The sequence below is a fragment of the Ananas comosus genome, linkage group 8, assembly GCF_001540865.1.
Source record: "Ananas comosus cultivar F153 linkage group 8, ASM154086v1, whole genome shotgun sequence".
Classification (NCBI taxonomy): Eukaryota; Viridiplantae; Streptophyta; class Magnoliopsida; order Poales; family Bromeliaceae; genus Ananas; species Ananas comosus.
Window position 1 is genome coordinate 11,810,785 of NC_033628.1, and position 17,738 is coordinate 11,828,522.

General features: G+C 37.7%; 3 protein-coding genes across 4 annotated transcripts; 2 read left to right on the top strand and 1 right to left on the bottom strand.

The window, feature by feature from the left end:
- On the top strand, positions 1,273–3,510 carry LOC109714213 (pentatricopeptide repeat-containing protein At5g39350). Its single transcript, XM_020238722.1, has one exon. The coding sequence runs from the start codon at positions 1,379–1,381 to the stop codon at positions 3,251–3,253; it is 1,875 nt and encodes a 624-aa protein (XP_020094311.1). The 5' UTR covers positions 1,273–1,378; the 3' UTR covers positions 3,254–3,510.
- On the bottom strand, positions 3,591–10,802 carry LOC109714211 (probable copper-transporting ATPase HMA5). 2 transcript variants are annotated; one of them, XM_020238721.1, is made up of 7 exons: positions 10,324–10,802; positions 8,101–9,471; positions 7,084–7,338; positions 6,747–6,869; positions 6,096–6,569; positions 5,420–5,566; positions 3,591–3,882 (listed from the first exon to the last, which is right to left on the bottom strand). In XM_020238721.1, exons 1-7 carry the CDS (start codon positions 10,693–10,695, stop codon positions 3,613–3,615), a joined length of 3,012 nt encoding a protein of 1,003 aa, XP_020094310.1. In that variant the 5' UTR covers positions 10,696–10,802; the 3' UTR covers positions 3,591–3,612. The 2 variants fall into 2 exon arrangements, with proteins under 2 accessions (XP_020094310.1, XP_020094309.1); XM_020238720.1 differs by lacking the exon at positions 3,591–3,882 and having other exon boundaries at positions 4,944–5,566; positions 10,324–10,800.
- On the top strand, positions 13,103–14,901 carry LOC109714360 (actin-depolymerizing factor-like). Its single transcript, XM_020238955.1, has 3 exons — positions 13,103–13,232; positions 13,437–13,702; positions 14,640–14,901. Exons 1-3 carry the CDS (start codon positions 13,230–13,232, stop codon positions 14,788–14,790), a joined length of 420 nt encoding a protein of 139 aa, XP_020094544.1. The 5' UTR covers positions 13,103–13,229; the 3' UTR covers positions 14,791–14,901.

Consider the following 17,738-nt stretch of genomic DNA (forward strand, 5'->3'; position numbering starts at 1 on the left):
GAAAAGGGAAAGAGAACAAAATATATAGCCAACATTAATAGAAGGGAGAATCGAATCCTTCACCTTTGCCAATTAGAACTTCTTTTTTTTTGAGAAAAAGATAGCGCGCTACCCGCTTCATTCATTCAGTAAGTGAATTAAGCTACATGGGTGAGGCAGCAAGGCCTCGACGAAAGGCGGAAAAAAAAAAAAAAAAGAAAAAAAAAGAAGGAGACCAATTAGAACTTCTTCAGAGAAAGAAGCTGCAATGAACAGCGACAGAGAATAAGAAAAATGAAGGAAAAAAAAAAGAAAAAGAGAGAGAGTGAAGAGGAGAAATAATGTGGAGAGCAATGAGATTAAGTAAATAATTAAATAAAAATACAAATATTTATATCAAGGAGACCAAAGGTCACTTTTCTTTTTTGTTCAGGTACAACTTCTTCTTTTTTTATTCTTTTTCAAATTTTTCGATGACTTTGTTTTCAAACGCAACGGTCTACTGCTTTCCATATTTTATTACCGCCTAATTCATATTTTTATGTCAATTACAACCGTCCGATTATTACTTTGCGTCTTGTAATTTTATTATAAATTAATTATATATTGTTCTTAGTAGTGATGAGCAAATTCAGAGATCTAAAAATTTGAGCTCATTTTATTTTTAGTATAACGGACTCACTATATTTTTGAGATATTTTCTTGGTTTTTCTCAATAATTCCACAAAAACAAGCGAATATTCTTTTGATAAATACAAATATTGTTTTTTATAAAACAATAAAAATGTTTTAATAGCACAAAATTATATAGCATTGTTAATGCTTCTAACTAAAATTAAGGGGATTTTGTGAAAATAGTTTTTTAGTTTTGAATTTGAAATTTTGGTCCAATTTTTTTTTGTTTTCACAACTTTGGACCAATGCCTTTTTGTTGTAATACATTATTACCTTTGACCCCAAAATGGAAAAAAAAAAAAAAAAACTGATCCATTAAGTTAACAAAACAAAAAAAAAAAAAAAAAAAAAAAAAAAAAAAAAAAAAAAAAAAAAAAGGAGAAAATTTAGAAATTGGTCGATTCCATTGGCCACGGACCACGATTCAACGAGCACCGAAAAAGCTCTGTGATTTCAATATTGCCCTTGTCATGTTTAATTCGGTGCTCGTATTCTTTCGTAATAGTTGTGGGTACTTCTGTCATTTCAAGTTGACCGACCATGTAGTTGGGGATACGAAGTGCATAAGAATAAAAAAAATTTAAAAATTGGGTTTAATTAAATAAATGTTAATATTAATGAGCCACATAATCATCCTATACACAGAAACTTTAATAAACTATAAAGTGCCTACGTGCATACTACTACTGCTAACACGTGAGTGAATGAATGAATGAATGAATGAATGAATGGCCCATTCCGCGCCCTCTCCAAACACTCTCCCTCCCCGCCACTCCCTCTCTCCCTCCTCCGCCATGCCCACCACCTGTTCGACCAAACTCCCACGAGAACCCCTCCCTCCTACAACTCCCTCATCCGCGCCTATGTCCAATCCCATCTCCCCCACCACGCCATGCGCCTTTTCGCCCACATGGTCTCCTCAGGACTTCGCCCCGACCACTTCACCTTCCCCTTCGCCCTCAAGGCGTGCGGCGACCTCCCGCTCCCCAAGCTGGGCGCTGCGGTCCACCGCACGGTTTTGGCGTCCGGGTTCGGCTCGGACGCCTACGTTCGGAACGCTTTGATCGCCATGTACATGAATTGTCGGGACAAGGACGCCGCCGCCAAGGTGTTCGATGAAATGGCTAACCGGAGCGTCGTGTCGTGGAACACCATGATCTCGGGGTGTTTTCGGAACGGGTGCGCGGACGAGGCGTTGGCGGTGTTCGATCGGATGGTGGTGGGCGGTGGCGTCGAGATCGATCGCGCCACGGTGGTGTCGGTGTTGCCGGCGTGTGCTCACCTGAGGGATTTGGGTAGAGGGCGGAGGGTGAATAAGTTGGTTGATGAGCTTGGTTTGGGGGCTTACGTTCCGGTGAGGAATTCTTTGATTGACATGTATGCAAAGTGCGGGGATTTGCGAGAGGCGCGGAGGGTGTTCGAGGATGGAAAGTTTGAGAGGGATGTTGTTTCGTGGACGGCGATGATAGGTGGATACGTTCATAACGGATCTCCGAATGAAGCTTTAGCTCTCTCTTACCGTATGCTGCAATTGGGTGTGAGACCAAATGCGGTGACGATGGCGTCTCTGCTCTCGGCTTGTACTTCCTTGGCTTCTATTTTTCACGGCAAGTGCATTCACGCGCTATTGATTAGGCTGAGGCTCGAGTCGGACATTATTGTGGAGACCGCGCTTATCGACATGTACGCGAAATCCGATAACGTGGAATTGGGTCTTAAGGTGTTTGATAAGGGCTCGAGAAGAACTGCAACATGGAATGCTATTATATCGGGGAATGCTCGAAATGGGGAACCAATAAGTGCTATAAGACACTTCAAGCTAATGCTGGAAGAAGCTGTGAGGCCGGATTTAGCTACAATTGCAAGCCTCCTCCCGGCCTATGCAGAGGCCGCAGATTTGCAACGAGCGGGAAATATACATTGCTGCTTATTAAAAACAGGTTTTCTTCAAAGTATGGAGGCAACCACCGGTTTAATCGATATCTATGCCAAGGCTGGGAACTTGGACGCAGCGTGGGTGCTCTTCCATGGATTAAGAGTAAAGGATTTTGTTGCGTGGAGTGCTATCATCGCCGGATATGGGATGCATGGGCATGCCAGGGTGGCTCTTTTGCTTTTAAATAGGATGGTCGAGTCGGGCATCGAACCTAATGAAGTGACGTTCACTTCTCTGTTGTATTCTTGTAGCCACGCGGGTTTGATCGACGAGGGTGTCCGACTGTTTGATAGAATGATCAAAGTGCACCGCTTGAAACCCAACGTCGATCATTATGCCTGTGTCGTTGATCTTCTAGGCCGAGCGGGGCGGCTCGAGGAAGCTTACGGGCTTATCAGAGAGATGCCATTCGAGCCCAATTATGCGGTATGGGGCGCTCTACTTGGCGGCTGCGTGACGTATGCAAATGTGGAATTGGGAGAGTTGGCCGCAAAGCATTTGTTTGAGATCGAGCCTGAGAATACCGGGAATTACGTGCTGTTGGGGAACATATATGCGGCACTAGGCAGGTGGCAAGATGTTGCGACTGTTAGGAAAATGATGGTTGGGAGAGGCTTAGTTAAAGATGCAGGATGCAGCTTAATTGAAGCTAGCGGTGCATGACCCATAAGAGAAATGGAGAAACGAGGATAGTGCATAGTTGCAGTTTGTAATTATTCTTTCCGTTAAGTTGTACTTGTCCTGGAGGAAGAAAGAGTTGAGATTGCGGTGAAAAATATCGAATGTATTTTCGCTTCACTGTTTTCTTAGCAGTTGGTGTATTGTGCACATTTAGACAATGGAGCAACTGAGAACTGAAGCAAGATACATGTATTATCAAACCAAATGATATTTACAGTGTTCTGCTTATTTTTCTTCAATCATGCATATTCACATCTATCACCAAAACCAAGCCACCACTCACACCAGTTTTTCAAATTTTTGATAACAAAGGAAAAGGAAAGCGCACAAATCACATGGATTTAGTTGATTTTAATTCCTTCCATCGGAAGGCGATCTAGCTCCTTGGGCCTTCTGTAGTACTTCAGCAAGAGAGACCAACAAACAACACTTACTGACGAGGCTGCCATCGCAGCACCGGCGACCCATGGCGGCAGACGGAGTCTCGTAGATGGGAACAGAGCTCCAGCAGCAATAGGTATTCCAATAATGTTGTATCCAAGAGCCCATACATAATTCATTCGGATTCGGGAGAAAGTCTTTCTCGAGAGGTCGATCGCCGTTATCACGTCCTCTAGATTACTCTTCATGAGGACAATGTCAGCTGCAAGAAAGATCTAATATACTTTGTGCAATTCTCATAACTATAAAATTATTAAATTAAGTAGCTTAAATTTTTAAAGTCAAATTAAGTATCGCCAACTGGCTCAAATTAAATAAATTAAAAGGTTGGTTAGTAAAATCAACATTTGAAAAGTTCGATAGCCAACTAAAAATAGTCCATTATATATTCAGATAAATTTTGTATATTTTGATCAAATATATATCTATAATGCTGGGGTTCATTTAGAATATTTAATTGTTGTTACACTAACAAACAATAGCATATGAGACATGCTTATCTGCTCATTTCCGTGCATCATCTACAGGGAGCGAGAGAGTAAACTAAGGGCTAGCTCGTTTAGTATTAAGACCTATCTAATAATAATAACGAAAATAGAGTTGGAGTGACATTGATCATATTGAAGTATACTTCTACGTTTTTTATTGACACCGCAGAAAATATATATATCGTAATCATTTAATTACGATATACAAAATAGTGAAATTACGTAACGCAATCTCCCCATAATTTCAAATATAGCCTAAGCGACGGACGGGGTGCAGCAGTGGACTAGGTTCCGTGGAAATTAACCTCATAGTGACCTCACGTGATGTTTAGTTTAATTATTGTTTTGTTCAAATGGAGTTTAAAATTTGAATGATGAGGAAAATGTCAAAGGATTTTAGTCAGCGCGTTGCAAGTGGCGGGCTCACAAAAAATATCCGTGGGCTCGTCGTCCTTCTTTAATGGGCCCTTTGAATTTTGGCATGGAAGGATTTGGATCTCAATATAACACGGCATTTATTAATTCACGAGCAACAAAAAGAGAAAAAAAAAAGAAAAAGAAAAAGAAGGGGACGTTATATAGACTTTTTGTTCGTAGGACTAGTCCCTTTGCAGAGGACTTTTGGTCCTGTGAATCAGGCGCCGTTAATCGTGCACCATAGACTGAAATCGATGGTGCGATCTGCGTCGACACAAGTGCATGCACATATAGATATCTTGGATAACAATGGAGCAACTGAGAAATGCAGCAAGATATTTATGTTTATCAAGCCAAATGGTATTTACAGTGTTCTGCTTATTTTTATTCAATCATGCACAGAAACTAAGCCACCACTCGCACCTCTTTTTCAAGTTTTTGATAACAAAAGGAAAGGAAAGCACACTCAACATTTTTTTTGTCCCCTGAACAACTTTACCTTATTCTTACTATATTGCATGTTCACATCTATTTAGTTGATTATAATTTGTTCCATCCGAAGGCGATCTAGCTCCTTGGGCCTTCTGTAGTACTTCAGCAAGAGAGACCAACACACAACACTTACTGACGAGGCTGCCATCGCAGCACCGGCGACCCACGGCGGCAGACGGACTCTGGTAGACGGGAACAGAGCTCCAGCAGCAACAGGCATTCCAATAATGTTGTATCCAAGAGCCCATACATAGTTCATTCGGATTCGGGAGAAAGTCTTTCTCGAGAGGTCGATCGCCGTTATCACGTCCTCCAGATTACTCTTCATGAGGACAATGTCAGCTGCTTCTATGGCGATATCGGTGCCTGCACCTATCGCGATTCCAACATCGGCAGATACGAGCGCAGGTGAGTCATTGATTCCATCACCAACCATTGCCACAGTTTTGCCACTCATCTGCAAATAAAATCAAATACACTAACATTATCATACACAGAAATATGTCAAACAGAAGATATTGCAGTGAAAAATCCATATGCGATTGCTCTATCTCCCAATGTTCTCAGAATAACAAAAACAATGAAACAGTACATTTGGTAATGGGTATTCAATATTTACTAGAAATTTGAATCATCTGAGAAGCGTATAAGGTGTTTCTGGGTTTTTGTGAACTTTTGATCAGCTTTGACGCATTGGATAATAATTTGATGACTTGTATGGCGCAACAAAATATTCATTAATTATTCACATACCCTCAAAAAATTGGAGAAGTTCCACAGTAATAAGAAGTTGATGGAATGAAAAAAGAGAAAAGAAGGAAAAATAGAAGGTTGACTAACAGAAAGTGTTTTATGCACATTAGTCCCTAAACTCTATCAATATTGTGTTTGAACCCTTCAAAACTCAATAATTTGTACAGTGGTACTCCCTTAATAAAAAATGTAGCACATGCAACTGTAATGAAAAGCTCAGGCTATTTACATACCTGTAGTTCTTTTACTTTATCTGCTTTATTTTCTGGTTTTGCTTCTGCAACAACACTGTCTATACCAACCTCCTCAGCAATGGCTTTTGCGGTGCCCAAGTTATCCCCTGTTACCATAATGCACTCCACCTTCATGGACGTAAGAAGAGATATTACTTCTCGGGCGTTGGTCTTTAGTGGATCTGATACTGCTAATACTCCAACGACTTCTCCGTCCAATAAGACAACTATTCCTGTTTGTGCTTTTTCTTCTGCTTCCATGAGGAACTCAGAGGCTTCAGTAGGGATAGGGATACCTAATCTCGACATCCAGCTCTTGCTGCCCACAATAACTTCTTTGTCTCTAACCGTGGATTTGACTCCGTAGCCAGTTACGGACTCGAAGTCTCGCGCTTCAGGCCATACATGTTCTTCTCCTAAAATGTTTTTAGCATACTGAATGATAGCCTTCGCCAATGGATGCTCACTGTTCACCTGTGAAGGAAGAATTACATAATCTATCATGACAAGAAAAGAAATACCTCAGTTGGATTTTTTTTTATTTTTTTGGTAGTCATCAGAATATTTCTCTCTAATTGATAAAATTTGTCCATACATAATGGCACACTTTCATAACGCTAGAAACAGTAGAAATCGAGGAATGAGTTTAACCTCAGCAGATCCCACATATTCAAAGAATTCCCTTGTGTTCATTTTGTTCAGAATCTTTCTGTCAACAAGGATGGGCTTTCCAGTGGTTAGCGTCCCCGTTTTGTCAAACACAATGCAATTCACCTGCAAAAGGTGCAGTTTAGTTTCTTCTGGTGATTGGAACTGCTACAAAAAAGGAAACACAAAATTATGCGCACTTCATAGTTTCATTAATTCTGTCCAGTATTGAAGCTCTTACAGTTGAACAGTTAGCAAGTAAAAGAGTTATTGTTTATTCAACACTACGAAGTAGAGTTCAAAAGGAGAATGTACAGAAAATTGTCACGCTGTCTCAAACCTTGTGTGCGCCCTCGAGTGCGTGGCCTCCTTTAATCAGCACACCTTGAGAAGCACCGACTCCAGTACCAACCATAACAGCAGTTGGAGTTGCTAGACCAAGGGCACAGGGACAAGCTATCACCATAACAGATATCCCAAATTGAAGTGCGAGCTGAAAGCTATCCGTGGAAGATGGTATCCATGATTTTGGATAACTACGGAATTTTCCAGCTAAAAACCATGCAAGCCAAGTGAGTGAGGCAAGTATAATAACCTGCAAATACAAACACGACTCAGTTTACTGTATTTGCAAGTAATTAACCATAATCAAAACCAGATTTTCCTTAAATAATTAATTAATTGATCACTAGGAACTATAAGGTACAAATTTATGTTCTCATGACAGGCAATTCATTAATTCCTCAAAGTATCAGCCAAAATCAAAATTATTAGTTAGGTATAGTTATGCGAACGCGAACAAGACGGAAAGAACAGAGACAACAAAAATCATGGCACCAAGTCATGAAAGATTAGTGCACCAAAATCAAGGAATAAACAGATGAAATTCAAATCTTTTTATGAAAAATACTTTCAAAAGCCACAAACTTGTGAATAAACAGATGAAGTCATGAAAGATTAGTGCACCAAAATCAAGGAATAAACAGATGAAATTCAAATCTTTTTATGAAAAATACTTTCAAAAGCCACAAACTTGTGAATACTTATCAATAGTCGGACCACTTTGGATCATTTGATTCTGGAAGTCACGACTAAAGAAGATATTATATGTCATAGGACAGTTATCTCCTATTCTCACTTATTGAGGGATTCTCACTCTTTTCCGGTAAGTTGCATTGTTGTTTTAGTCGGTTAAAGAACTCTATGGTGAAAGATGAGTTGTTTTAATAGGTTAAAGAACTCTATGGTGAAAGATGAGTTGTTTTAATAAGTTAAAGAACTCTACGATGAAAGATAGTTATACAGAGAGCGAAACTAAATATCAGGGGAAAACGACAAAAAAAGAAGGGGAAATTACCAAGGGAACAAAGTACCCAGAAATCCTATCAGCGAGCTTCTGCACAGGAGCTTTTGCCATTTGAGCTGATTCAACAAGCCGCACAATCTGCGACAGCGCACTTTCTGAACCAACGCGTGTTACCCTTACATGCAGCACGCCATTCTCATTGACTGTTCCACCTATTACATCATCACCTTTTCTCTTTGCAACAGGCCGAGATTCACCAGTTATCATGCTCTCATTAACATAGCTTTGACCCCAAATAACAGTACCATCAGAAGCAACCTTCCCACCAGGCACTACTTTTATCACATCATTCTTTTGTATCAGCCGACTATCTATTTCCCTTTCATTAACGACTTGTCCTTCACCATCATATGCTAAGAGTGTCGCAGTCTCAGGAGCCAGGTCCATAAGCTTGGCGATGGCCTCCGATGTTTTCCCTTTAGCCAGGATCTCGAGATACTTACCCAATAGGATAAATGATATCAGCATGGAACTGGTCTCGAAGAAATCTGTACCCTTAAAATTTGGTGAGATTGCAGCTCTTACTATCGAGTAAAGTGAGTAGAAGTATGCTGTGTTGGTTCCTAAAGCAATCAATACATCCATATTTGCAGAACCATGTCGCAATGCTTTGTACGAACCAGTATAAAATCTTCGACCGATAACAAATTGAACCGGAGTGGATAAAATCCATCTCAAAAGCTCTCCAACAGTTAACATGTGGACTATCTTCTTATCTAGCACATTCTTAATTCCCGGGATGTACATAAACACCATGGAAATGAGAAACACTGGAATTGTGAATACTAGACTCCAAAGAAAGGAGTGATAGTACTGCTTAATCTCCTCATTTCTCAGCATTTCCCTTCCCCCTGCTTCCGGATAGATAGATGCCCTGAACCCTGCCGATTCAACGACTTCGATAAAATTCCTAGGACCTGCCTGATCAGAATTGTATGATATAGTTACTTTATGAAGAATTGGGTCGATGTTTGTATCATCTACTCCAGGCAGAGATTGCAGGGAATCCTTAATCATCAAAATAGACCTTTCATCAAGTGCACCGTCGATTTTGAGATCTATCCTATTCCTATCTTCCCCTGTCGTAATCACTGTCGCGCCATAACCAATTCCTTCGACTGCTTCCACCAGTCGGTTGATTTTGACAAGTTTGGAATCAAAATGGATTTCGGCTTCTTCAGTAGCCAAGGCAACTGCAGCTTTCTGCACACCAGGAACTGCTCGCAAAGCTGACTCGACAGCACTCGAGCAAGAAGAACATGTCATTCCCTTTATCTGCAGCCTACATACAAGTTTAATATCCTCTTCTATCAATGTAGCTTCAAATCCTGCATCTTCAATAGTTTCTCTGATTTCCTCCACCTGCAAAACATAGGCGGTTATGTGATCGACTAAATTTTAACACATATTATGAAAGTTGGAAATGGCTAGAAAATTGTTGCGCAAAGCAATCTATCATGAAACTGTAATTGTACCGAATAATTCATAACTGAACTTACGCCTTACGGACTAATTTATATGGCCAATATGGAATAAGCCATAAACCAAAGCAACTATCGCATAGAAAGATTTGTTCTTTTTCTTAAGTCTTCCTTGAAAATTTTATTTTAAATTGCTTTTTCAAAAAAAAAAAAAAAGAATCCTGATAATTCGGAAGCTTTCGACACAGGGCTTCTTGGTTTCTTATCTAAAAACCTTAGATTCGGTAGGTTCTTTTTACATGCTTTCTCACTGTATGTTTTTATTTTTAAACTGTAAATGGTGTCCTTGCTGTAACTTTTATCTTTTTTTACAATGAAATGGTAAGGTTCAACCCTGTAACTTCAAAAAGTACATATAGATTATAAGAAACACTTTAATAAATAGATATGTATCTCCTACGAAAAGGACAAAAGCCGTTTCGCGTGAGTATTAATTGCAGTAGCAATCATAGCTATCATGCACACAGCAATAAACCAAAAAATTGACGTCCTTAAATATAGAAAACAATCGTTTTAAGCCAATCCAAAAAGGTTTTAATCTATATGATAAATGACCTCCTTAGGGTTGTGTCGGATTGGAATTTGGAAAGAACGGGAACAAACCAGGTGATAACCGGACGAAGCCAAATCAAATTTGTACTGGAGATTCGAAAAATGCGAATCTAAGATCTAATATCAGGTAGAATTTAGGGGGGTAACTAGTTAGAAACGTTGGGGGAAACAGGAAACTCACCGAGACGAAGGCGGGGTAGAAGATGACCTGGGCGCGGTTGTTGAGGACGTCGACGGCGGCGTCGTGGATCCCCGGGAGGCGCTTCACGGCCTTCTCCACCGACCCGGCGCACGCGGCGCAGGTCACCCCCGTCACCGAGAACACCGCCACCGCCCTCCTCTTCTTCTCCCCCTCCGCATCCGGCGCCGGCGCCTCCACGTCTCCTCCGCCGCCGCATAAATCCGCCGCCGCCGATGACGAGGACGACGACGAGGGCTCCTTAGGGTATTTGGGCATGGAAGGGTACCGGGGCCTCGGCGAGAGGAGGCGACTCGTGGAGAAGGAGGCGCCGTCGCCATTGATGCACGAGAGGAGAAGCGCTCTACTCGCCATTTCCCCTCTCTCTTCTCTCTCTCTCTCTTTCTCTCTAAGACCTTCTCTTTGCTTTTTTCGCACGCTAAATTCAAATTCTCTTGCCTCCTAAACACAGCAACGTGATTGAGTTTGAATCGGAGTCTATATATATTATATCTAGTAATGGAACGTCTTAGTGGGCTCCTGCACCTGGACACCCGTTATGCTAGATGCATGAATACATGATGCACCGCGTTAATAGCCTGCTTGGTTTAGATCATCTCCAAACCCAACCAAACACCTAATTTACAGCTCACATAATCAGATAGGATTTTAAATACATCGGTTAAAAACGTACAAAATTTTTATGAACTACGAACTATTTTAAAATTTAAGTTTTACTATCTATCCTTTTAGTTTATTTCATTTAAGTTAGTCAGCAGTATTTTGATATTAAAATTTGAACGTGTTGTTTATATTTATAGGTTTAGTTAGCATACTTCATATAATTTTCATAATTATAAAATTGTTAAAATAAGTAGCTTATACTTTTAAAGTCGATATCGCCGAGTGACTCAAATCAAATAAATTGTATAGCCAACTAAAATTAGTCTATTGTTCATAAGTTTTGTATGTTTTTATCAAATATCTATAATGCTAAGGTTCTTTTAGAATTGTTGTTACACTAACCGATCGTCTCTAAAGAAAGTGGCAAAGGGCTTGGTGGTTGGTATCCGAGACCCAAATTCGAATTCTAGTTGATTCACATTTCCAGCTAAGTTTATTTCTAAATGAAATAAACAAAGCGGGTAGCGTGCTACCTATCTCTCTCAAAAAAAAAAAAAAAAAAACAAAAAAACAATAGCATATGAGACATGCTCATTTCCATGCATCATGGACAGGGAGAGTGTGCTAATTAAAGGGCTTTTTTTTGGTTATTGAGGTCCATCCAGTGATAATAACGGAAAAGAGTTAGAACAAAAGTATATAGAAATATATTGTTATATTTTTCGATGAGACGGTAGAAAATATATTGTAATCGACTCATTACGATATGTAGAATATGATATTACGTAATACAATCTCTTCGCAATTTCAAACAAAAAATAAGCGAGGGGGTGCAGCGGTGGACCAGGTCCAGGCAAGTATTCCGTGGAAACATCATAGCGACCTCATGTGATGTTTAGTTTTTCTTTGTTTAATTTTTTTGTTTTGATCGAATTCAGTTTAAAATTTGAATGGTGTGGAACATGTCAAAGGATTTCGGTCAACGCGTAGCAATTGGTGGGCGAACACAAAAATCTTTGGGCTCGTCGTTTTTTAATGGGCCTTAACGTAATTGTTTACGTAGTGGACTCGTCCAATACGTAATTGTTTACGTATTGGTCTCTTTGTCTTAATGGGCCGTGACGTGTTAGGACTTTTTTCTTGTTTTCGGCCCTTTGAATTTTGGCATAGAAGCATCTGGATCTCAATGTATAATAAATATGGCATCAAATTCACAAGCGAAAAAAATAAATTATTACAAGAACCGAGTCTACCACGTTGTATATAGACCGGCCTTGTTAGCGGAACATCAACTAGGGATGTCAATGGGTATGGATACCCAAAATATTATCTGAACCCGAATCAGAACGGAGCGGATTTACCCGAGCTAAACGGGTATGAATTCGGTTTTGGGTATAGAAAATAAAAATACGACGGATATGAATACGGATATGAATTTTATATTTATCCGATCGAACCCAAATAAATTATTTATATACATAATTTATTTATTTATTTATATACTATATAAAATATTTAATAATTTTTTTCTCTTAGATCGTCATCAAATGGTATGAATTTTTAAAACCCGCCGGATTCGGATCCGGATTTGGATTTTGGGTTTTTGGTCGGGTATGGATATGGGTATGAATTTTTAAAAGCCGCCGGGTTCAGATCCGAGTTCAGGTTTTAATTTGGTTTTCGGGTTCAGGTTCGGGTTTTTAAAAACTCAACCCAAACACGACCTGTTGACATCCCTAACAGCTATGTCTATTTTTTGCCTATTTTTTATGCCCGCCATTCTAACAATAATTTAAATCCAACAAATTATTTATATTTAATATCAAAACTAAATTACTAGTTGATAACATGAAATGTATCTTATATGGCCAATTCAAGAACTATATATATATATATATATATCATTGATTAGTACTAATAATTTAAATTTAAGTATTAAGTATTTTAGATCGATAAACTAATATTATTGTTAATAGATGGAATCGTTTCATTAAATAGACCACGTCCATGGTCCACGGATGCAATAACTTTCACAATTATTATGAAATAATTAATAATTAATTAATGACCGGGTCAAAACGAGTAATCCCCAAAAACGTGGCAACAAGCAAGTGCTTAATTTGCGAGCTCTCCATTTCCCCACCATTAATCTCTCCTCACTTTTCTCTCCTTCCCAACCACCATTTCCAACAAACAAACTCTCCCTCTTCCTCCTCTTCTTCTTCTTCTTCTTCTTCTTCTTCCTCTTTTCCCTCTCATCTCTCTCCTTTTGAACAATACAAACCATGGTGAGTCTCTCTCTACCCAGCTTAAGTTTTTAAAAATAAAAATGATCGTTTTAATATGATATCAGATCAAAAGATTCTGAGTTTACAAAGTTATGAAATATATTAGAACGTTATCTTTTCGTTGCATTTTAAAGTTTAGAGAATAATGATTGTTTGTTTCGTAATAATGTTAACGTTGTTTGTATGTTCGCTGCTGCGTGGAAGGCGAACTCCGCGTCGGGAATGGCGGTGCACGACGACTGCAAGGCGCGGTTCTTGGAGCTGAAGGCGAAGAGGGTCTACCGGTTCATCGTGTTCAGGATCGAGGAGAAGCTGCAGCAGGTGACCGTCGAGAAGCTCGGGCAGCCCGACGAGAGCTACGACGACTTCACCGCCAGTCTGCCCCCCGACGAGTGCCGCTACGCCGTCTTCGACTTCGACTTCGTCACCGACGAGAACTGCCAAAAGAGCAAGATCTTCTTCATCTCCTGGTAACTGCATTTTCGGATAAATATAATTAATTTGTTTCGTGGTATATATTCTGGTCAAACTGTAGAAATATTGTGAAAATCGAGCTAAGTTTTAAGAAAATAAATTTATTTCTCATATGAGTTTTTTTTTGTAGTTAACGTAGAAATGAAAATTTGTGATTGCTATAACCTCTTCTTTTCTTTGGAAATTTAATGAAAATGGAACATAAAGACATATATATATATATATATATATATATATATATATATATATATATATATATATATANGCACTAAAATTGGTTGGCCAAAATACTAAATTTATCGCGGTATTAAGTTTAAAATTTCACGTGCACGGAAAAATTACAGCTATTGATAGAACATAAGATATATTTTGTTACTAGTTCTTCTGCATGAGTTTTGGTCTGTTACCTTTTCGCGAAGTTAAAAAAAAAGGAGAAAAAAAACAAGTCTCTGATTTGTTACGAATATATATATATATATATAAAACATTAAAACCTTACTTGGATCGAATATGTGACAATGTGTTGTTTGTTATTGGACTCTTTTGGTGGATAAAGAGAACAATTTGTTCATCGATCGATCATTTGCTTCTAGTTAGCACATGATAAGGATTAATTTGCACTACATATATAATTTGGAGAGATCGGAGAGGAAGAAGTTTTTGATCATTTCGACACGACTATCCAATCCTTTTATTATAATATAACGATGTGCGTGCGTGCTAAGGGTTAAATATCACTAAATAATTTGGAGAGCCAATTATTCTTGATCATTTCGACACCACTATTATCAACGCAGGTTATTGGTCGTCAATTCGAAATTATCAATGCAGGTTAACAATGAGATGTCGTGTTTAGAGATGTCGTTACGGTATTATATGTACTAACTTGTAATTGGTATATTCTAATTGCTCTTTTAAACGCGGCATTTATAGGGCGCCTGATACATCGAAGACGAGGAGTAAGATGCTCTATGCTAGCTCGAAGGACAGGTTCAGGAGGGAACTTGATGGCATACAAGTGGAGCTACAAGCGACTGATCCGAGCGAGATGAGCATCGACATCGTAAAAGGGCGAGCTATTTAAATAACTCACTATGCATCTATATATGCATCATGTTCTGGGGGTTTGATCGATCCCCCCCCCCCATGTTGTCGAACATTGGACTTCATTTTATTCATTCTTTGTTTTATTTTCTCAGACGGTGTCGTATATTGTGGTACACTATGTATTAATTTGTTCTTCCTTATTCAATCTTCTGAGGAGTATTTATACAACTTTGACCGACCGTCCCTAAAGCAAGTGGCAAAGGGCTTGGTGGTTGGTACTCGAGACCCAAGTTCGAATCCTAGTTGATTCACATTTCCAGCTAAGTTTATTTCTAAATGAAATAAACGAAGCGGGTAGCGCGCGTGCTACCTATCTCTCTCAAAAAATAAAGAAAAAGTATTTATACAACTTTGCTATAGCATACGAAAGCATCGTAATGTAGGTCAGATTTCCTTAAAATTTATAAATATAGTCATCTATCTAATTGCATAACAAATTTTTTTCCCTCGATCCCTCCCCCTTCTTTTTTTTGGAATAATTGCTTATATACTCCTCATACATTTGAAAATATTTGATTTATCCCTTTTTTTTTCTTTCTAAAATACCACTCATATGTTTCACCTTTATTGTAAAATATCCCCGCAGTTATCTCCTGTTAAGTTAACTTGGGTTAAACGTGAGTTAAATATCTACCACAGTTAAAAAAAATTAAAATATCAATTTTATCCTTAACTTAAGGACAAATAAGAAAGGTTGGTGACGGTAGAGGGGTATATTAATGGAAAAGACCAAAAGTCAAAATTAAATGCTTTTTGTGCCCCTGACTTTAAAGGCAAATAAGAAAGACAGTAATGGGGAAGGATATATTTGAAAGGGCAAAATAGTAATTTTACAGAGATAACAGAGTTAATTAACCGATTTTAACTCTAGGGGTAGATTAGAAATATGTTGGAATGTAGAAAAGATATTTTTAATATTAAAAAAGCAGAAACTTTTCAGGAATATATAAATAATTGCCCCTTTTTCTTCTTTTTTTTTCCTTCGTAACATGGAATTGTAATTCCAAGTAAATACTCAATCTTCGCAAATATATGTTTATATATTATCAGTTGTGACAAAACACGGCCTTATGTAGTCTCTTACTTATATATATAAGACAAAAACATTAATAATTTAAGCTTTTTTTTTTTGATAATTTATTTGCATGAGTTAATGGTGGTTTATATGAATTCCACACATTTTTACGCACTTTTAGATTTAATTAATTATACACTGTAAATATCCCACAATATACTGACATTTCGTAGGAGAAATAAATCAAATACATGCAAATTACAACATTTAGAGAGGTTCTCTGCATTTAATTAGCGCAAATCAACGTGAAATCTCTATGTTTAATTAATCAAGTCCAAACCTCTAAACTAAATCCGACTACTTATCAAAATCCAAAATTAAAGTGGCAACTTTATATATACATGCACAATTTTATTTATAACTTGTAATTTTCACCGACCGTCCCTAGAGTAAGTGGCAAAAGGTTTGGTGGCTGGTATCCGAGACCCAAATTCGAATCCTAATTGATTCACATTTCTAGCTAAGTTTATTTCTGAATGAAATAAACGAAGCGGGTAGCGTGCTACCTATCTCTCAAACAAAAAAAGAAAAAAAAAAAAATTTACTTGTTCGTTCTTTTATTACTCATCTCTTATTCTTTTTTCTTTTTTCTTTTTTGACAATCCATCATATGTGAGACGTGGCATGATCACAAACAAACGTATATTTTTGGACAATCGAGAATTAACTCGATTGCAAAATGAGCAAATTAAAAGGAATAGATATCCAATAACTTCATTTACTTGGTTAGATCGTTGCAATTTTTTATACAAAACCCTTCAATATAAAGTTGAAATAAACTTCCTTTCGAAATTCTATTGAAAGCAGTTTGTTTTTTTTTTTTTTTCCTACCTTTGGTTTTATATTGCATCTCATTAGATTTTTCTCTTTTTTTTCGATAAACTTCAAACACTATTTCTGTGGTTTCACACTTTCTCGCTTTAGTATCATGCGGTTTAAAGTATATCAATTTAGTATCCTATAGTTTTATTTTTTTTCTTTTCGTCAACCTCTCTGTTAACTTTTCGTTAAATCATATACAAAAAACTTTAGATACCCCATTTATAGTTTATCGAATATTCACTTTATTACCCTTTAGTTTTAATTTTGTCACTTATTAGATATAAAAAATTAGTAAAGGAGATAACAAAAAGAGATAAATAAAATCATAGAGTATGAAAGTGATACATTTTAAACCGCATGGTACTAAAGTGAAAAAGTGCGAAACCATAGGGATGACATTTGAAGTTTTTTTTTTTTTTTTTTTTTTTTTTACAAATATAGACACATTTATTTGTAAACGTTCTCTTTAGGATTCGATTTTCTTTAGAAACCTAAACCAAAAAGAAACTCTTGGTTTCAAATTAAAATTCTTCTAAAACGGAATTTTTTTTAAAAAAATAGTAACGTCTCAGGTCGTATACTCGTATCAAAGAGGGGCACGGAAGTAGACAATGCTTTGGATCAAACTACGAAACTAATTACATTATCCAAACGCTCATCTTCTTTTTTTCCTTTTTCTTAAAGAAAGGGTTTCGTGGCCTTATTAGTGTTTTGACCGAGCTTTATTTTAAAAAGAGAACAAACGGTTTTGTAAATTTATGTACGCTCGGGGCGTGTTTGATTCGAAGTCGGAATCGAAATCGGAATCAGAATCGAAATAAGCTGGAATCGGAGTCGGAATGACTCATTATCTAATTCTATTTGGTTCATCACCTGAATTAGAATCGGAATAAATCATTCCCATTGTTGGTGTTTGGTTCAGATAAATATAAAAAATGTAATCGGATTAATAAGCTAACTTTATCTTTATAATATATTAATTTAAATTCAAATTAAAATTTAAATATTAAAAAGGCTAAATTACAGAA